The sequence below is a fragment of the Poecile atricapillus genome, chromosome 6, assembly GCF_030490865.1.
Source record: "Poecile atricapillus isolate bPoeAtr1 chromosome 6, bPoeAtr1.hap1, whole genome shotgun sequence".
Classification (NCBI taxonomy): Eukaryota; Metazoa; Chordata; class Aves; order Passeriformes; family Paridae; genus Poecile; species Poecile atricapillus.
Genome location: NC_081254.1, coordinates 25,917,937 through 25,939,555, shown reverse-complemented (window position 1 = coordinate 25,939,555; position 21,619 = coordinate 25,917,937). Strand labels below are relative to the sequence as shown.

The 21,619-nt window shown below is 46.4% G+C and overlaps 1 protein-coding gene across 5 annotated transcripts in view; it reads right to left on the bottom strand.

Annotated features, from left to right (window-relative positions):
* Positions 1-20,608, bottom strand: part of CNNM2 (cyclin and CBS domain divalent metal cation transport mediator 2) — a 118,700-nt gene extending 98,092 nt beyond the window's left edge. Inside the window, exon 1 of one of the 5 annotated variants that reach the window (XR_009277830.1) lies at positions 18,923-20,602. Coding sequence is in view for 4 of the 5 variants with exons in the window: in XM_058841097.1 (XP_058697080.1) it covers positions 18,923-20,492 (1,570 nt within the window). In the remaining variant the exon portion in view is untranslated. Of the gene's footprint in view, positions 1-18,922 lie in introns of all 5 variants that reach the window. The other 4 variants (XM_058841097.1, XM_058841096.1, XM_058841094.1 and 1 more) reach the window with 4 other exon arrangements.
* Between the last annotated feature and the right edge of the window lie 1,011 nt (positions 20,609-21,619).

The window sequence follows — 21,619 nt, the reverse complement described above, 5'->3', positions numbered from 1 at the left end:
TGTAGCTCTTAAAGTACCTTTCCACCTCAGACCAAAACCTGTGACTGCATTTAAAAGCTGAAACGTCTGTGCCAGCTTTTCTCCTTCCACCCAGCCTTGCGGCCGGAGCTCAGTGCGGGACACAGGCTCTATCCACAAGCCAGACAAGGATTTAAACCATTAGCCCAGTTGCACTCCACACCCCAAAGCTACACTGGCTGCAACAGGGCCGAGTAAGAAAAGTTTTGGTATGCCTCTATGCACCGCATTTATCTTTCTGCACTGTGCTGTTGCTCTGTCCTCTGCACTTCACTTGCCTCACATAGGAAGCGAAAATTAAGCTTCTTATAGACGCAAGCACAGTGCATTAAGCACCGGTAGAGTGTTTGTCTAGCAGCCAAAGATGCTCGAATGCCACAGCAAACCAAGGCAGCCAATGTACCCAACGCAAGGAGGCAGAGCTGCAGTTCAGCGAGGCTGGAAAGCACAAGAGCAGAGCGGAAGCGACACATGCTGGTATTTCAAACAGTCAACAAGCAGCAAGTAACCTGGTAAGACCTCTGAGACCTTGACCAGGATAGACAAGCTCTGCCCTGCCAGAACCAGCTGCTTTCCTACGTTTGCAGGACCCTACCTGCTTCCCACACCCAGGAGAGGGCTGCGAAGGGCTCTCTGCTGAGATGCATCCTCCCACCCTGTAAGCTGCCAGCCGAGCTGAACGCTCTCCCCAAACGCCCCCGTCCACCCTCCCCAGCCACCGCTACAGCTGGGGGCTCCGAGGTGGCATTCCCCACAGGAGCAGTTTTAGGGAGAAGACACTGGAAAGCGAGAGACAAGCTGGAGTGAACTGTAACTGCAAATTAACCCCTTCCTGGCTGCTGGAAAAGTGAGCCGAGCCTAGCAAAAAAGGAGGAGACATTTCAGCAGCCGCACTGCAGAGAAAGGACATAATACACCTGATAATACATTTAAACAATGCAAAACATCCTTCCCAACGCCTGCAGCAAGTCAGCTCCTATCCTAAAGATCTAACACATTTGGGCCCATAAGCGCTTGCCAAGTTGTCAACATGGCCTTTGATATCAGAAAGCTTTGAAACCCCTGCCTTAAAGGCCAACACTTGCTTCTCCACCCATATTTGAAATGCAAGATGCCTGAAAGCTATAGAACTATTTTAACACTGAACATGCAGGAGTCTACACCGCAGAGCGGACACGTTGGCTGGGAACTGCACTTGGAAAACTAACAAGTCCCCTACTGCTACAATAACCGTAGCTGCGTAAAGGAAGACATGCCAGGGATCGCAGGAAGCTCAAGCCTTCCAGCGCTTTCTGAAATCTCCATGGGGAGATCAGGCCAAGGAGCACCTTGTTTAAACCTATGCTGAATGCCAGGATAGCAAGGAATGTGGGGCAGGGAGGATAAATTGCCACCGTTTTCCTTAAAAAAAAACAATGACAAAACACCCAAAAAGCCAAACAAAAACAACCCTGCTTAAAACAAGTTTTGCACCAAACTGAGGCGTTATGAGTGTTTGTTTTCGCTCGGGGGGGGGAAAGGATAGTCAGTAAAATGTTATTTCCCCACACGTCAACAGAAAACCCATGCATCCCACCCTGCAACTCAAACATTACAGCTTCATGCTTTTTTCATCTAGATGTAATCCATTCTCTATTTTACTTCTGTTCCTTTTCCAGGGGGTATTGATGTAATTGTGATCTTCCAAAGTCAGAGGACATCTTTGACCCCTTGCTTTCTGAGCTTCACCCGGACTTCACAGCTGAACCCACTGCAACCCCAGCTGTTCTTCAGTACAAGAGGACTCCACGGCATGCGAGATGCTGAGACCATATCATGTACCACAACCCATAAGCTCTGACCATGATGGAGCACCAAGGCCCCAGCCCTCAAACCTACAGCCACTCCAAACTCATGATTTCACTCATACACAGCAGAGCTGTCTACCAACTGTTTAAAGAACCCTTCTCCCCAGACATGAACAAAATAGGGCAGCACAAGCTTCAGTAGGAGTTGAGTCTTCCTACTTTGGCACAGCAATTTAGGAGCTGTAAGACAAGCACTGAGGCTGGTCTGATCCAGCCTTTTACAAGCTTTACATTTCACACTGATGTTATCAGCAAATAAATCAAACATATTGCAAGCAAAAGAATTTTTCATATGTTTTTCCTAAATGCGTTCCTCTCAACTGAGTGTTCCGGATACATTAATTGTTTTCTGACAGTCATCTTTCCAATTAAGATCTGCTCCTTCCTTCCTTCCTAATTTTGCCAGTATGTTACACAAAATTTACTTGCTGACATGTTCCAACAGGGACAAGAGGAATGATCAGTAGAGATTAAAGCATGCCATGCATCAGCCAACTTTTCCAACAACTGAAAAATGAAATGCAAAACATCTTGAAAGGAGAGGTTTACAGAGATGGCAGCTCTCTTATGATGGTTGGCCCCAAGATCATCACCATTTCTGTCAGCTGTCAAAAGTGTTTTGTGTTGCACTTAAAAGAATGGCAATTAAATCCGCAAACACACGCAAGAGGAGAGCCCACAAATGTTATATCTATATTTTATTAATTCAAATCCAAGCAAGACCATATAGGGTCATCTCTAATATGTACTAAATAGCATGACAGGAGTTCTGTTCCAGGTTACACACAGGTAGAATCATGGATGAAACTAAGAGGAAGATGAGGTGCCCTTATGGATTACTTTCATTAACAAGAACATCCAAGTTCTGCAGTCCTCAGGCGTAGGCACTTGTCAAGGGCTCCAAATCAAGAGTTTGTCTGGTCATAAACAGCTTGGTATAGAGTGTGCTATTTTAAGAGACCAACACCTATGGCTCAACTCCAGATGAGCAGTAAATGAACCATCCACTCAATCCACAAACAGAGTAGCTAGTGGTAGGTTTGTTTTCAAATAAAGATGCTACTGATTATACATCAGCAAGAAGTCAACTTGCAAGGCATTAACTAGTATGCTCTCATCTCATTTTCCCACCAGCAACATGATTCTCAGATCCAAGTTTTATTGCTCAATAGCCACAGCTTCTGCCAAAAACCACAAGGGAGCCAGGGGGAGGGGATGGCAAATATGAAATGGGACAACAGCTGTCAAGGTAATTTGATAGCAGCAATGGCTTCTTGAACCAGTGGACACTCTTGAGAATGTGAGCCAAGGCCTCCAGGCATCCACAGAAAAGCCAAGTAAGATAAAGAGCTCGGTGAGAGAGCAGATACAGATGTCTGAGACAGAGGAAAGAACAAAGAAAGCCAAGGCCATCTAACTTCTAAGAACTTCAGTTTTCCAAACAAAAAAAAAAAAAAAATTCAGAGCAAGTGTCCAAATGAACCCTCCCAGCCATGAAGACAAACCATCTTTTGTTTGAAAAATGTTTGCAAGTTTTCCCAGTACTCTTTCCAAAAACATCTCAAAACTACAACATCCAAACACAGAAGAGGAATGAAGAATGAGCTGACAGATTAAAAGATCAAGTCAGTAACCCTCTACAGGTTGAAATCTAGCTCAGCTTCCATTAACAAGTAATCACCTGCATTATGAGATTCACATAAACTAAACTTAGCACAAGTTGATTCCTAATAGACCAATGCCCACAGACAAAAGTTGTGTTCATAACACAGCAAATATCCAAAAAGAAGAGTTATCAGCGGAAACCCTGAAAATTTCCATACTTCTAGTTTAGTTGCTCTGCTAAATAAACCATCCCTTCAGCAATGAGTCATATCCTTCAGTGGGACAGTGAGAAGAAAGCTCCTTGGCTTGTGTCTATGTGGCACCTGTTTTGGTAATATTAAATGGACCGCAGAGATGTGCCAAAAACACAGGAGAGCACAAACAGCATGGCAGGAACATTTTAGCTGTGACAAGTGCAGCAGTGGGAGGTCAGACACTTTAATGATTATTCTCATCAGTAGGTTTTACTCTTCTTTTAGAATAGTTTTCATTTTCTGTATTTTGTGCTTTAAACTTCTCCCATGCACTGAACAACTGCAGTTTCCTTACTTTCCCTCTCTTCCCAGGGCTTCTGGATTCTCCTCAACCACCCCTATATACAGGCTTGTCTCAGCAATCTCACCAGAGTTTGCAATAGCTGGGAGAAAAAAAAAAAGCAGAAAGAAATTCTCATAGCTTTGTTCAGTATTATTGCCACCTGCTCTAGACAATTGACATACCAAGAAACATGTACCCAGAGATGCATTTGGGCAGTGATCACAATGCAGAATTATTTCTTCATGCTGAAGTTAACATTTTGACTGACACTAATGCAGTTAGTAATTTATGTTTAAAAAAGCTTATTCTGATAGGGAAATAAACAGATGACATCTGACTACCAGAATTTAGGATCAAATTTAAAAGCAAACTGCAAACCTAGTTTAACATTTAATTTCTCTAGTTAGATCTTCAAACATTGCACTTTGGCAAAGCAGCGCCTGGTTTGTCTGCAGACCTCCCCCAAGCATTGCAGCTCCCTCACCTGACCCTGGAGGGATCATCTACTGCTATTTTTGAAAGCACTTACTAAAAAAGCCTTCACCCAACACAGGAGCTTTTGCCTTCAGTGCTGGTCCTGCAGAGCAGGAAGAGGAGGGTGGCCTCTGCAGGCCTCCTGACCCTCACAGGAGCAGATAAAGAGAATCCACAGAACGACTGCCTCGAAGCCAAACAGGTTTAACAGCCCTGCACCATCTCTGAGGCAAAAGGCAATTTGCTTGGTATGTCACAGATAAAACATGCTTGTGTTGAGGTGAGGGTAATGAGACATCTATCCCATGCCACTTCAAAAGGTTAACAACTCAAAGGTTGCAACACTCATCTCCTTGCCTGCAAAAGGCTGCCCTACCTAGTCCCACCATCACTCCCTTTGGTTCCCTGTCCCAACACAAAGGGATGAAAAATTAAGGAAAAATAATTTTATTTAAAACTAGAAATCTACTTCTGTTACTTTTGGTAGCAACTTTTTCAATGACACTTCTGAATTCACACTTTCCGTTACTGAAAGTTACCATTCACTCACTTCATTTATTGAGTCAAAGGAAGAATGAACTAATCCCTATTCCCACCTTCCCTGCACAAGCCAAACTCCTGGGACAGGGATGAGAAAACAGATCACACCTTCACTGTCCCAGTCACATCCATTTTCTGAATGGGACAAGAAGGAAAATTCTCAGCTTCTCCCTCCTGTTCCTATCTCCTACATCAAAGAAAACAATAAAGAGCCAGTCATTATGATCACAAGCACAGCACATCTCATCATGCCAGAAAAAACGGTGCCTTGGACTATGGGTCAACACCAAGTTTCTGCACTAACAGACACTTTACCCAGACATCAGTCACTAATAGAAGCATAAAGAGACAGTGATAATGGTATCATCAGGACACAGGTCCTTTCCATTCCATGTCAAGGAGGCAAGTCCACCCTAGGGAACAATCACCAGAGCAGTGACAGAACCCAGTCTGTCAACACCCTCAGAAAAAGCAGGACACTGAGTGGCAGGTGGAGGAGGCTGCCTGCACCACCCTACAGCAGGGTGGGACCATCACAAGAAGTCTTTCACACCCCCTTAATTGCTGACAAATACCTGGTGGGCTGTGCCTTCTCCACATCACCCCACATGGAAAAAGGGAAGAGTCCAACTAAGCCATCCTTTTTTGAAAAATTAATAGAATTCACCAGCAGTGAGAACAGACTTGGATCTGTGTCACTGCATCCCTCTCAGCCAGCTTGCTGAAGATTCCTTGGAAGGGTGGCAGTGAGAAACAGTGCCGTGTTACCCCCCGGTATAACTGACCTGTCCATGGTGCAAGAACAACTTTCCAGTGGCACCAGGATTCAGAGCTCAAGATTTTCTGGTTCATGAGGGAGCCAACATATTTAATCATACTTGGGTTTCCACCTTGTCACCACCAAGAAAAAAGGACAGTCACCTGCATATCCCTCAACACTAGGAATTTAAACACGAACAGGTTTGCTACTTAAAAGACTTGCCTACTAGGATTGCAGCCCAGAAAAACAGGAAAGCATTTAGTACATAATTAATCCTAAATTCAACATTAGTTTAAAACTGTCTGAAAGCAAAAGTCAAGCAGCACAAGATAAAATGATAAACGGCATCTCTGACACAGTAAAGAAAAAACACATCAAACCACTCTGTGTCAGTAAGAGGTAAGAAAGCACCCAAAAATGAACTCTACAGCAGCAATTTTAGTAGCCATAAAGCCACACAGAACAGAGCACTTATCATGGGACACTCACTGTCTCTACGCACTTGCCTAGTGGATGGCCTAATCTCATCTATCATCTCGTCTCTTTCTGGTTTTCCTCACCTACTGCCAACAAATAGTGCCAGGAGAACTACACACTGATCTGAAAAAGGAGACTGAAAACACTGAAGACATTGACAGCCAAAGAATTCAGGGCAAGAGAAACAAAATCTGAGTCACTGGAGGGGCTGTCAATTTAAAGAAAGTTGCAATCATCATGCAATGAAGTTATTACATGAACATTAAACCAAACTCCTATTATAGAACCTAAATTACAGCAGACAAGCTGAAACATACTGGCTCCCACAAAACCAATTCAGTTGATATAAGGGACAAAAATGAGTTCTCATTCTACAGCAAAGTAATTGAAGCACACAGAGAAGGCATCACAATCAACTACAGTTTTGGACAGTGTTAGGATGTCCAAAAGATAAAACCCACCATTTTATCCTTGCCCAGCTCTCAGCTCACTTGAAGTAGTTATGCCCTTGATTTCCTTGGGTCATTTTTCCATTTTGAAGGAAAAAATGCAGAAATAGGAAAATTAAGCCTCAGTTCTACTAGAATTAAAAAAAAAAAACCAACAAAACAAAACACAAAAAACCCCCAAACAAACAAAAAAAAACCAACCCCAGAAAACCCCAAAATAAGTTTGTTCCAATTTCTAAGAACTTTTGCACCTGGTCTTATCTTGAGGGTTTGTTTTAAATGTCCCAGTTTATCCTCAAAGTCACAGAAAACACTGAGATGAGAATTCCTTTTGTTAGAATTGTTCACAAGCATTACCACAGCAAGAGTTTTTCCTTCCAGGAACTACATGTTGCCTCTAACTGTGAGAGTACATGTTAAATCACACTCATTCCTTGTCACAACTACTCACTGCAGCACTGCAGAGGATGGTTAAGATAATTTCATTTCTTTAAAGAATCTTTGGAGTTTAAAGCATTTTATTCCCTCCTAAATGTTCACTCTAAAAACAGGACACTGCTGTCCCAGTGCTTTTCAAAGGAAATAGACCCAGACACCACTAAAATCCCCAAGCTTACCAGCTTCTTCATGGTGGCTCTTTGCTCAGCATTCTCCTTTAAACCTTGCAAGCACTGCTCAAGGCACTCTTTCTATTGATCAGGAGGTGGATTCAAATAGAAAACAGGGTACCTGGAAACAGCCTCCAATACTTTCAAGTGTGTTTCCAGGTAGAGATCAATCAGGGAGTGGGAACAATGGCAAATGACAGAGCATCATCAATACAAACTTGGTAAGAGACATTTTCTTAATTTGTCTAACCCATGCTTGGATTAAGATAGTCTAAACAGCATTAGTTCAGGATGGCTGCATCTGAAAAAAAAAAGCATGTACTGATCTCTCTGGAAAGCCAAATAGTTTAAATACAAAACCATCAAGAATTACAGCTAGACAACTTCCTCCTTTCTGAATATTTTCCTTGGAACTTTTTGGTTGGAGCCTGTGCATTGCATAGGGCTGAGAAGGCTATTACTCTTGGAAGCTATACTCCCAAATTCTTTCCTTTACTGGAAGACATGAGGTTGATGATTTGCAAAGAAGAAATGTATTAAAGCCTCTTACCACTGGACCACGTTCAAACAGCAGGCAAGCAAGGAAACTGAGTTTAAACCCAGTTTCCAGGCCAGGAATCAGAAATTAAAATGCCCTCAACACTAAAATGTAAGCATGTCTTCACTCTACCCCACATGCTTCTGCAGTGTCTCTCTCATAATAAAACAAATCTTGTTCAAAGATGCCAGCTAGGACTGGAAAATTCAAAACAGCTGCTCTGGAAAGAAAAAAAAAAAAAATTAATAGAATAGAATAGAGCTATTGACATCACAGCTCTCCTGGTAGACCTCTCATCCCATGCACAGCAAGTGTTCCCATGCAGAGAGGGGGAGCAGAGACCGGGATTCCCATCCATGGTGCATCACCCAGCACAGGGAAACTTTCATCCCCACCCTTAACCCGAGGGGCATTGAAGAAAGCAGGAAAAAAGAAAGCTACACTATTTGCTTGCTCATTGACTGCACAGACTACAACTGCATTCACAGGTTCGACTCTATGACTGGCATCAAGCAACATATTGCTGTAGTTCTTGGAGCCTGCATCCAGTAGGTAATTAAGTTTTTTCACTGCCACAGCTGCCTTCCTCAAGCTCTAACCTCAGGGGATTCCCAGGCTGGGAAGCTTCACCCCCCACCAAGACTGCCTACAGGGTGAACTGTGCAACTTCTCCACTTCCAGGTTCTCCTTGGGAGCCTTCAGGCAACACAAGGCAAACTGAATTAAACTAGCACACTACCAGTACAGCAGTTTTGCATTGGTGGTCACAAATTCCCTCTGGGCCTTTGTCAAATGAACAGGAAGACCTAGAAAGCTGTCAGTCCTGATTATGATGGAGAGGCTGGGTCCATCAGATGGGATCAGAGCTGTAAGTGTGCTGTGATCCTGGTAAGGGTCACAGGAAAACACAAACACACTAGTACAGAACGATCAGAAACTGGCTTTCCTCAACATACAAGAAATTCTCCCACTTCTCTTGCAAGTGAGCATTCAAACCTTTAGTAGCTGGCATTGAGTCTGAAGTACACTGTACAGCATTTTTACTAAGAGAGATAGAGACAATGATTTGGACAGGGATCTTGATTTCTCTGGGAGAAATCCCATCCACATAGTATAAGCAATTCTTCAACACTAAGAGAAGGAAAAAAAAATAGACCCTGTGAGCAATGTGAAGTTCTTGAAATTCACTGTTTTGAAATTACTGTTTTCAAACCTAACCACTCCAAAAGGCTCCAGGCAAATTAGAACATCAACAAGAAGATAAAAGTTATTCCCCATGAGGGTAGGGAACCAGCACACAAGACCAGATCACATCTAAAAAACAGCATAAATCCCAAACCTCTACAACCACATAGTCCATATGGTGAGCTACTCACATGTCCACTGCCCCAGCTTCCAGTGAGGCATGACTTATTCCTCTGCTCTGCTGGAGGAAAAGGAAGACCTAATGCAGTGAATCTTCAAGGTACTTTGACAGATTCTTCTTCACCCAATCCCCACACACTGCATCAAGATATTTAAACAAAAGCTGAAAGTCAAAAGGCCAAAAAGCTTTATCTGTACACATACCTCAGTTACACAGCAGGGAAAAAAAACCAAGAAACTACACAAATACAAAGCAAAACCCACACAATACAGTGCAAAATACATCACACTAATTTATCCACCCTGAATCAAAAACTTAGTGATGTCCCTTAGAGGTCAAGTTAGAGCTACTGAATAACGAATTCACAATTCTGGCGTACTTTAACAAGTGAAAAATTGAACTAAAGCCTCTTTACTAGATGCCTTGTAGTATCAGCTGAAGGTCCCTGTCTGCACTTGCTGTGCATGGGAATTGTAACTGTAAGAGCTGTTCTTGCTTCCAATGGAAAGATGTCCCAGGCAAGATAGGAAGAGCTAAGCCTGCATCTTGCCTAAAACCCACAGCCACACCCACTTTCAATGCCAGATTGTAAATTTTTATCAAGAACAAGTTCACATCGGCAGATTTGCTTCCTATTTGTAGGAATCTAGAAATTGCTGACAAGCAATTCACCAGCAATAAAAGCAGGCAACTAATCGTCCTTGTCCTCACATAACTGCTGCATGGAAAGGGGTCCTGCAGGCTGCACTTTGAACCCCCCAGTGCAAAGGGTAGGCAGGACAATCTTCTGAAAGCCAGAGGTGGAGTCCTTTCAGAAAACCAGAAATGGTAAGAGCCTTCCTAAAAATTTTTGCTGGCAGCAGAGTATCCAGCCAAGGCAGAATCAGCATTTTTGTTGCCCTCATTATCCATGAACAAATGGGGAAAATAAAGCCTTGTTCACCTCCACAATGATCAGCTGTCACATCACTGTAAGAGATTATACCACTTAAAAGATTAAACCTCCCTGTAAAGAAAACCCCAGCTTTGATTCATACTTGCTGTGGGAAAGAACCTCAAGGAAGTAGGAGCCCGGTCTCGAGGGCACAGTTCACCCTGCAGAGCAACGTTACCACACCACTCTCATTTGAACAGCGGCTCCTTTTGGGACTGCCAGCAAAAGAATGGTGTAATACTAACAGAAAGCATTACAGAAAATATAACAATACAGGTCTTTTGTGCTGAATGTATGTGTTCATCTCCTGGCCCTAGTGCCTTTGGCTGGAGCAAAGCTCTCTCCAGGTTAATTAGTAACTGCATCTGAGTCCTGTTAACTTGTAAACTCTTGCACCTTCACAATCACCAGGTTTCAGCTTCCAGATTGACAGGCATCACACTTACTCTGTCCTTCAAAATACGATTCCTTGATGAGAAGGGCTGTTGCTTCATAAACACTGCAATTATTATGCCAAACAATTCACAAGTGAACTGCTTCAATATAAAGAGATACAAGTAAGTCCCAACCACATAAGCTTTCTTTGCTTTGAGGTTTCTGTTTAATCTAGGGCCTGGATATTTTAATACAAGCTGGTTACAAGACAAGTTGTTTTTCTAGTATTCTTTCATCAGTCCTTTCAACCAGATATCATCACCAGTAGGTGAAGAGCAAGTCTGAATCATGTTTTTAAATCACAAAAATAACCACAAACACCCATGTAAGAATACCAATTTCAACATGCCAGCCAACCCAGACAAAGAAACACCTCTGGCACTGCAGGCTGTGTATTACAACAACCCAATCTTCAAAGGCATACAACCTATATGATGCCCCACAGACAGCATGGAAGTGTGGAAAATCCTGGAAGCTCTTCTTCACTTCAGTGAAAACTGTCTGTCTACCAAAACTCTGGAAGGCTCCCAGACAATTTTAACAGAAAACACGACAACAGTGGCTCAAAGATTCCCAAAGACCCCTACTTATGACCCTTCAGACTGGCAAGTTACTACAGACAAAGCCACAAACAGGGAAGAGAACACTTCTGAGTAAAGGAGGACAAAAAAAAAAAAGAAAAAAAAAAAAAAAAAAAGGAACAGTTAATAGAGATAATTTTTAAGGAATCAAAGCTTCATTATTATTGAGAACCAAGAAGCAAAGATAAGCTGACCTGGCCACTGCGTTAAGAACGCTTGGTACATGCAACTCCAGTGGCAAGTCAAAAGAACATTCAATTCCTCTCCAAGCTAGATGGATCTCACTGCCATCTCTCCTTCTGCTACTGCAGCTTTGTGTTCCAAGCTGGTGTGTCAAATAGGGACCTGGTCCTTTTAAGCCAAATTTGTTTAAGATGCTGTACAGCTTGATGTCCTAGAATCATAACATTAGAGCGGGTTTTGGTAGGTTTCTTGTTGGTGTTTGGTTTTGCATTTGGGGGTTTCTTTAAGAAGCTATGGGAAAACTTCAGTTCCTCTGCCCCAACCCATAAGGATATGTTTTGCAGAATCAGAACTTTATTACTCCGTGTTGTACTAAAAGCTATTTAGAACACAATAGGAACACCTCACCTGTTCCAATGCATTCATTTCTCTTCCCTACATCTACCTCTCTATAAGACCATCTACACTGAAGTGATGAGGTCATCTCTTGCCCCTATAATTCTATAACCAGTCTTTCTTTCCATGCCCTTCTCACACATGCTTTGTGTATCATCACACTTAGCCCCAGTTTATCCCCAGCACAGATTATTCTATCAACTACTGGGCCATGCAGGTTTCTTGGCCAAGGGAAAAGGGGCATTCCTCCAGAAGACTGTTAATGACTGATTTATGCGTCTCATTTTCAATGAGTATATATTGGTAAAAAGTGAAACAAGACCCCATTGCTTGATAGTCCTGAAATGACTCAGTGACCTTGGCAGGAGTCAGGCTGGATTAACCACCTGGTATGGACGGTTAGCCATGTGCTGTGGGCAGCAGCTCATTAGCACCAAGTATTTACACTCCTATTTGTAGCTGGTAGGCTGTAATTCAGGACCTTGTCAAATTAACAAGAGTGCCAGGTTGCACTCACTGGGGTATGGTTCAGAGTACTCTGTGTTGAGGGCTAGTTTTACAAGCTCCATTAGTGAAATTGGAAGGGACTCAACAGTAGAAGTGCCATTGGCCTACCCAGACTGGCAATCGCACCGCAGCCCTGTAAAGGCACATAAGAAAATGCAAAAGTGAGCTCTTGCTAAGTATTAATGAAAAAAGCACAAAAGCTTGGTCTATAGACTCACTCAACACAGCTTGGCCACTGCTTTCACTCTCGTCCTACTTGATCCTGACTAAGCTGCTATAAGACTAACTTAGGACTCTTAATATAGAGCAGACGCTAAATGTTTAAAAGAGATGAACTAGTGAGACTTCGAATCCTCCAGGTCTTAATTCCTGTGCACTAAGATGTGTGCTCTCCAAGAGAACAGGACAAAATCTGACACCAGACAACACCAGGAAAATGAGTAGATCTTGTCACAGTCTAGTGGCATTGATGCTCCATGTTAAGCAGCTTCATAATCCCCACAATACTTCTCCCTGCTATACTGATTCCTTCAATAAAACAGGGAGGAGACTCGGGCTCATAACACTTAGGAGGTGTGAGGTGGCTCACACCCTCATTTCCTAAATTACCATCTAGAGTGATACCACAGCCTGACAAAACAAAATCTACCTTTGGATGGCTTCATACAGAACTGACAATCAGAAATGTACTTCTAGACCCACCTCTCTCTGCCACTAGAAGTACACAGCTACAGACAGGAGACACCCACTACTGGTGTTTGTTTCTGTGCAAGAGCTGACAAAGGTTCAGTGTTGATTAGACATGCTCACAGAGAGAAATAAGCATCTAGGGCTATTTAATAAAGACAGTATCTTTAGTCCCAGAACTTCCTGAATCACAGCCTGATGAGATCAGTAAGCTTCCGTGGGGAACAAAATAAATTGGCTCTTTTCTAATACTTTCTCTAAGTAGCCCCAGCCATTGTCAGAAATGACCGACTGCAGAGGATTCGCTGTTATTGTTCTTATGCCCTCAGAGTCAACTTGAAGTTCACTGGGAAAATGTTCTGCTCCTCAGAACCTCATGTCAGCAGGGAAAAAAAATGAAACTCAAAAGAAAATCTCAGGCCTCGAAGGACACTGTGATGGTTAAACTACCTGATCAGTTTCCTACACTAATGAATTTGCCCAGAAGCTGATATTCTGCCTCTTTGGTCTATCCTGCTGCAAAACTGGCTGTGAAATGCTGTTGGCTGCATAGACTGACCTGAAGTTTACATCTGTGCCTATTACAGATAACCTCTACAGACACAGAGAAAGCAGACAGGAGCATGGTTCACTTGTGGTGGAATTCACTCCCATCAGCTTCAGCACAGGAAAGCATTTGCTAACTGAGCAAACAGCTATGGGGAGGAAAAGGCAACATCTTGTGTTTGTCAAATGACAAGAGCTGCAAACAATTGGTTAAAAAGCAATCAAATAATCATATTCAACATGGGCATCAACCTCAAACCTCTACTGTTCAAGTCATTTAATTCACTTATCCTCTCCCTGCCAGCCACCTGCAACACGTTTCTTCCTACTCTCAGCAGCAGAAGGACTCCTCACCAAGGCTGCTCTCCTAGTAGCCCCTCTTCTCCTGATCTCTATAAAATGTTCCCAGTAGGAAACACAGGAAGAACTGGAGCTGCTCCCTGATGCGTTCCCCTTGGAGCCTCTCCCTCCGCATACCAGCAGGAGGGCTGCCTGCAGTAACCCACATCCGCTGCTCTCCGGTGGAACGAGCACGCATCCCCCAGGAGCTCTGCAAGGCCAGCAAAGCTCTTGGCAGTGCAGTACCTGCGGGTGCTGCGCTGTCACACAGCCAAGGAACAGTTTGTCACGAGGCAACCCACACCCCCACGTGCAATTTTTCTTCAGGAAATAAATCTGCAGGCATAGCATGCTAAAACTTCTGTTTCTTGGTGGCAAATTCCTTCCCACCTGCCACTCCCCTACTCTCTTCACACAGAAAAATCTCCACACTGGACCTCCTCAACACTCTCTCTGTTATATGAATTTCCCCAAAAGGATCAGAGGAGGTGTCTTTTATTAGCTAAGCAGCCTTGAAAACGATATTGTTTTCCAAGAAGTTTTACGTGCCTTTCATAATCCCAGAAAGGATTTATGTAGTTTCTTCCAGTTTCTCGTAATGCTGCAGTCACAGGGTTACATGGGAAAGGTGCCCAGGAGACAGACAACCTGCTAGATAAACTAGAAAGTGAGCATTCAGACCTACTAAATCAAAGTTAGTCAAGGAAAGACTGGACTCAGATTCAGCAGGTCATAAAACTTGAAAGGAACCAGGAAAGAAGCCACCTACAAACCCAGATTAGAGCTGCACAAGAAAGGTAAGTGACCTAATAACAAAAAAAAGGCCCCTCAGACCAAGCGACCTAATAACAGGAAAAAAAAAACAAAACAACCCTCAGACCAACAATAGTAATGGAGAACTTTGGATCCCTGGGCTACGAACTACTTGCTATCCTGTTTCCAAAAAGAAGATCTATGTGCTCAAATGAGAAGTAGGTCTAGGTATTCTTCTCTGCACTCAAAACTCAGGTTTATATTTCAGGCTGTTGGGACTTGGTTTTCTTTTAAGGGGGAGGTGGAACTAGAAAAGAAATGGACATTTTTCCCCAATATCTACTCCAAGTCAACCACCAATATACATGCTACTAAAACCAGACAATACAAGACCAACAGAGCCTGAAGTATCATCAAGCTAAATTTGACAATGTTTTTAGGGGAAAAAAAATATTTTAAGGTCCAGTTGGCAATGATTTTAATAAGGAATCTAGGAGTTTTCTCAAGGCTGCCATGTGATTCAGAAATTGAGAGCTTAGAACTGCTGCACAGTTCTTGTGGCTTCTTTGCATCAGGTTATTAAGCTCTGATCTGTAATATAAAATAATAGTGGAAAAAGATAGAAATAAGACCAAAACATATACTCAAAGTCCCCAGATAGGGAGGACTCCAACTGAGAAACTGCTGCCCTCCAAAGCCATCCAGGCCACCAGGAACACAGCTGTAGAATGGCCCACTTTCTGCAAGCCAATCTTGAAATATTAGTATTACAACATGAGCCTTTTCAAGCTGGATTTCTGTAGATCCAGCAGACAGGGAGCTAGAAATAGAATGCTTTGGTTTAGGATCACACATGCAGAGATCTGCCTGTGAAAAACACCAAGAGCAAGTGCCAGAGAGCATTTAAGCAGAGACCTAGGAAGACTGTCAAAAAGGAACAGGAAACAAGAAAAAAAATTAAAACAAACAAAAACAGGTCCACAGACATGTCAACAAGAGAAAGAAGATTAGTGGAGACAGTTCATCAGCCTCTTTCCAAAAGTGACTCTGTGGCTTATTCAATCCCTGCTGCAGAATAAGAACCACGACACAAATCAATCCTGGAACTGGTAATGCCTCCCTCCCCTTTACAGCAATGGCCAATATTAGATTAGCTGTGAGTGAACTCATTTCAAATGAGATACCTCTTTGCTCTGAGCAAAGTCAGGTAGATCCTTTCCTAGGCCAGTAGAAAAGGCCTTAGACTCCCTTGTGTTAAATTTGAATGACTGAATTCAAGTTAAGCACCCAGTCTGCTCAACCTGTAGACAAGTGGATTTGACAGCTCTGGTAGAAGTTTAAGGTCTGTTTTTAGAATAGAAAGATCACACCTATTTCAAAAGCTACTCATTTATTTATCTGCAAGTAAACCATGATTTTTAGAGAAGCTTGTTTGTGGACTGCTTCAGGAATCATGTTTATTCACACTTTAGGAGATTAGAGCAGCAAGGGGGAGGGAATGTGCTGAAGCTCTCTTAAAATTAAGTTTCTTGCCCGGCAGCATGGAAGTGAAACAGATACTTATTTTGTAATTGTGAGCAAAGAACATTAACGATAGGCCCACCACCAAATCCTCCAGCTGTTCAGCCTAAGCACTAGAACAACTACAGAACTACCCACTTCATCTGCAACAGTACAAGGATGTATATATATCCTGCTGTGTTTGGCTTTTAATCTTCTCCCTGTAAGACTCCATTCCACATTTAGGTCAAGAAGGTTTTGCTTCTGCCCAAAATGTGAGTTTCAAAACTCCACCTACCCAGCTACTACCAAATTATTAGAAAATAATATCTTCTCTCCTCGAATCAATGAAAGTATTAACTGACAGCACTATCACATGAGCTGCCTGTTGCACCCAACAGTGGTAGCAGGGGCCTGGGTATCAAAAAAGACACACTTAGGAGTTTTGAAGCAAGCTGGCAGTGGCAGCATCATCAATGTGATGGCACGTAAATGATTAAAAACCTGTAAGCTTATTTATTTTCAGCACTCTACTGGAGAGTAACATGCAATTTGATTCTCACCCTTAATTTGTACATTCTCATGGGAATTTGGCAAGGTTACTCTGAAGAAGAAAGCTGGAAGAGCTCTTGCAAAAGACACTGTGCTATGCCAGATCAAGCCAGCTATCAGTTATTTACATTCATTTCAAAGGACAAAAAGGAAGCCACTTATTTCCACTGTATCTGCACTTTTTAAAGAGAAACTAGTTAGGACAAAACTGATCCTAACACAGGGCGTGCCCATACAGACCAACCAGCATAGTGACTCTGGAGTAAACATTTAAGTATGTTCAAACGAGCCTGAATTAATTCCCAACTACAGAGATTATTCCAGGGCTCAGCAATTGCAGGAGGGAACACACACGTAAGGAGCACATCCTGAATTTGTGCTACTGGGATGTTTGGTAGCACAGGCATGAGACTGGCTAACAGGGAAAGTGATCTCCAGTCTGCACCTTCCAAACCACCCAGGAGAATTTTTAAGAAGCCTATTTTAAGCACCAGTTTCAGGAACTCTAAGGAGGAATTTGGCTTAGCCACTCTTGCAGGATTACAGCGCACACCTAATTCTCCCAGCTGTTAAATAAAAGGACTGCTATGCTAACACACAGGAACGCATTCCATCCTTTCAGACCAGGGAAATAAAATACCAACATAGCATGTATTTCTTCAGACACACTGCTGCACACAAAAGTAAGAAACACCCACAAGTCTCACTACAGGCTAAGAACCCTACTGTGCTATCTAGAGTCTGAACAACAGGGACAGAGGGGAAGAAGAACCACCCTTTACTTGCACATACAGCAAAATCCACCTTTAACAGCCAGCAGTTAAGTGACATCATTTAGTTTCCCACATCCAAGCTGCCGGTCCTGCAGCGTAGAAACCACAGCTGAGGGAGGGTCTCCCTCATCTCTCCTTCAACACCTCCAAAACCAGGTAAGAGTTTCCCATCTCTACACACAGGCTGAAAGAGAAAGATAACCACCGTTGCACTGGCCAGTAAAAAGCAGGAGTATGTTCATCTTCTATCCACAAGGATGAAATAAAAATGAGGTAACCCTCCAAATCCTCAAAATTGAATTAAGTAGGACAAAGAAGATTCAATGCCATGACACAAGAGTTTAGCATGTAGAGAAAACAATAACTGTAACTTATCTTGAAAGAACATACACCAATTCACAAAGTTTTTTTCAAGGTAACCTAAGCAGTTAGTAAAATGTGAGCTCAAATATTCCCCATTAGGTTTCCCCTCTCAAGCAAACCGAGCAGCTCCATGGTACTTTGATGAGATCTCCTTGGGTAGGAACAGTCTGGTGGCACTCCAAATAGCCTTTCTTTTTCCAGCACAGGAGCCCACACAGCCAAACTGTTTGAAATTTCACTTAACAACTACTTTGAAATCTCCCTTCTGCACAGGCCACGGAGCATTATTATTTGGCTTGCAGAGGACCAGATTTTAAAAAGGAGAAAAAACCCATATTTTTGTTTTTCTCATAAGCAAGAGTTTCTAACAAGAATTAATATGCATCTGTCAAGTCAGCAACACCTACAAGTAAGAGAAAGGCAGAAAGTCTCAGTCCCATTCTGATGCAACTAATACACAACCTACACCAAAGAGGTAGAAAGGGTCATGTCTCTGCTGAGCCTGTGGTCCTGAAGCACAGGGTAGCCTGAGGAAAAAGAGCTGTAACTCTGAAGTGCAGCAGCAACAGGTGCTTTGGAATACAAGACATTGAAATGATTTATGAGTTACAAAATCAAAGTGTCAATCAAAGTAACTGGAAGGAGAGCGGAGGTCGGCTGGCTGAGCCTATGAATGGAGCTAAAACGCCTTGTTTATCTCAGCACGTGTGTGCACTGAGCCTGAAAGGCACCAGGCACCCAAGCAGCCCACCCACTCCTCCCTGCCAGGCCAGCTGAAAAAGCACAGAGAAGACACAGCCAAGGAATGGACGCGAATTCCCATCAGTGGTTCTCACTATAACGGACAGATGAGTGGAAAAAGCAAGAAGGAAAACAACCTTGCTTGGCACCATGCCCACACACACATCCCAGTACAGTGGGGGAAAAAAGGCTGGGGGAACATCCCAGCCGTGGATCAGCCTTCTGGCCCAGGGAACGAGGAGATCTGGCAGATGTCTAAACACTGGTCACTCACTCCAGAATGAACTTCCACCAGCCCTCCGTGAGCAGGAACCCCAGGCCCCCCTGCGGAGCTCCCTTGCTGCAAGCAGGTGGATGCTGACGGCCACCGAGCAGCACCTCCCCACCGCGCCCCGCCACAGGCACGAGCCCACCTTTCTTGAACTCCTCCAGCATGGCATCGAGCTTGGTGTCATTGAAGACAAAATGCAGCGGGTGGTTGTAGAAGCGGGTGATGGTCTTGAGTGGCGTGCAGTCATCGGGGTCCACAAAAGCCAGGTCCTTAACGAAGAGCAAGTCCACGATGTTGGAGCGGTCACCCTCAAAAACAGGGATGCGGGTGTAACCGCTCTCCATGATCTCGGACATAGTGTTGAAGTCGAGCACAGCCTCGGCAGCGATCATAAAGCAGTCTCGGAGGGGAGTCATCACGTCCTCCACAGTCTTGGTGCGCAGTTCCAGGGCTCCTTGGATAATGTTGAGCTCCTCCTTGACTAGATCGTTATAAGGGTCGGTGACCCGCAGCATCTCCAACAACTTCTCACGGTTATAGACCGTGCCGATCTCCTGGCCCAGGACACAGTCCAGCAATTTGCTGACGGGGTAGGAGGCCGGGAAGGTCATCATCATAAAAAACTTGGTGAGGAAGATGGTGTTGGCGCCCACGGCCAGGCCGTGCCGAGAGCAAATAGCCTGCGGCACGATCTCGCCGAAGATGACGATACCGATGGTGGAGACCACCACGGCCACCAGCCCAGAGCCGGCAATGTCGTCCAGCAGGATGGTAAGCGTGGTGTTGACCAGGACATTGCCCAGCAGGAGGGAGCACAGCAGGTAGTTGCCCTGACGCCGCACAGGCTCAATGCGCTTGGCGTAGTTCTTCTCTTTGTCCGTGCCACAGTTCTGCACGATGCGCAGTTCCATGGGGTCCAGGGCCATCAGGCCCAGGTTGAGGCCACTGAACATGCCCGAGAGGCACAGGAGGAGCGAGATGAAGATGACCTGCAGCCAGAAAGGCAGCAGGAACTTCTTCTCCTCGCCCACGATCATCTTGGTGTCCTCGCCGTCATGGTAGATCCAAGTGGTCTCACCCCAGGGCGGGGGTCCCGCCGGCCCCTCGGCGCCCGCCAGCCCTCCGGGAGCCCCGGGGCCCAGGGCGGCGGCGGCGGGGGCCGAGACGGAGGTGCACAGGTAGTAGGACTTGCTCTTCTCCGTTTTGCGCAGGGGCTTGATCTCGATCTCGATGATGCCCGAGGTGCGGCGGTTGAGCACGATGTGCGGCAGGATGATGATGTCCGAGGTGCGGATGCCGCAGCGCTGCGGGGCCCCACCGCTGCCCGCCGACCCGCCGCCGCCCCCGCCACCACCGCGCCCCGCCGGCCCCGCCGCCGCCCGCCCGCCCCGCCGCCGCTCGTGCTCCGTGAAGGCGATGCGCGACCACGTCTCGTTGTTGATGTTCTGCCCGTAGACCCGCAGCTTCACCCGCGTCCGTTCGCTCACCCGCAGCGCGCCCCCCTCCATGAAGGAGACGTCGTCCGTGTCCTCCAGCCGCAGGCCGATGATCACCGTCTCCTCCGCCGCCGGCGGGGGCACGACGGCAGCGGGCGGCGCGGCAGCGGCGGCGGCCGGGGACCACCGGCCCACGCAGCCGCCGAGCAGCAGCAAGAGCAGCACCCGCGCCCCCCGGCCGCCCCCCGCCATGTTCCCACCGGGCAGCGCGGCCATCTTTAGTCAGGGCTCGGCACCGCCGCGGCCCCGCATCACCGCGCGGCGCCTGCGGCGTGCCCCGGCTCCCCAGGCGGCGGCGGTGGCGGCGGGCGCGGCGGCGGCGGCGGGCGAGGCGCGGGCTCGGCTGCCCGCGGGACCCGACGGGCGGCGACTGCCGGGCCGGGCCGACCAGCGCCGCCTCTACCCGCGCCCGCCCCGCCCCGCCCGCCTCGAGGGGGAGGGGGCTCACCCCGGCGCCGCCAATCAGCGCCGGCCTGCTCGCCAATCAGCGCCAGGCCACGCCCCCACTGAGCCACGCCCCCTCCCCAGCCCCGGGGGCGCGTGACTCCGGTGTGTACGCCGGGCGCGCGGGGGCGGGGCCTGCCGTGAGGCCCTGACCAATGGCGATTGCGCATGGGACTGAAGGGGACGGAGCCTTAGGAGGGGCGCGACCAATGGGGGTGCGGTGCGGCCGGCGCGTGCGGCGCTAGGCAGGAGCGGCCCCGGGAGCACCCGCACCGGGGCATGGGGCGGCCGAAAGGGCCGGGCAATTCCGCTGCTCCCTCCGCTCCCGCTCGGCTGGCGGCGACCGCCGCTCCCCTCGGAACCACCGTGCCGCTCGCCCCCTTCAGCGGCCCGGGAGCGCCGCCCCGCGTCCGCGCGCCGCACCGGTCGGCGGTCGCGCAGCGCCCCCTGGCGGCTCCGCCGCGCCTCGTAGGCCCGGCTCGACGGGGCGCATCCCGGTGCCTCCCGCCGGGATCTGCTGCGGCGGGAGCGGCTCTCTCAGCCGTTCCCATTCCCCGGTCAGCCCTGAGCCGCCGCCCATGTAGTACCGTGCGACGTTCAGAAATGGAGCTGTCGCACTGCGGCTCCTGGGCACCCTCCGCCCCATCTCCTCGGCTGGGTCGCTCCTGAGAGCGGAGTTAATCATTAAACACTGACTATGGATGGGCCGCACTCCTCCCTCACCTCTGCTCTGCTCCTCCGTGCCAGGGCGTGGGGTGAGCGGGGCCGCAGTTTGGAGCTCCCGTAGAGGACGTCCAAATCCACCCCAGTTCCGCTCATCCTCAGTTCATGGATGCACGGAGGGCCAAGAGCTCCGATTCATAAAAGCACCTGTAAATTACCGTGTGCCATCTCCCACC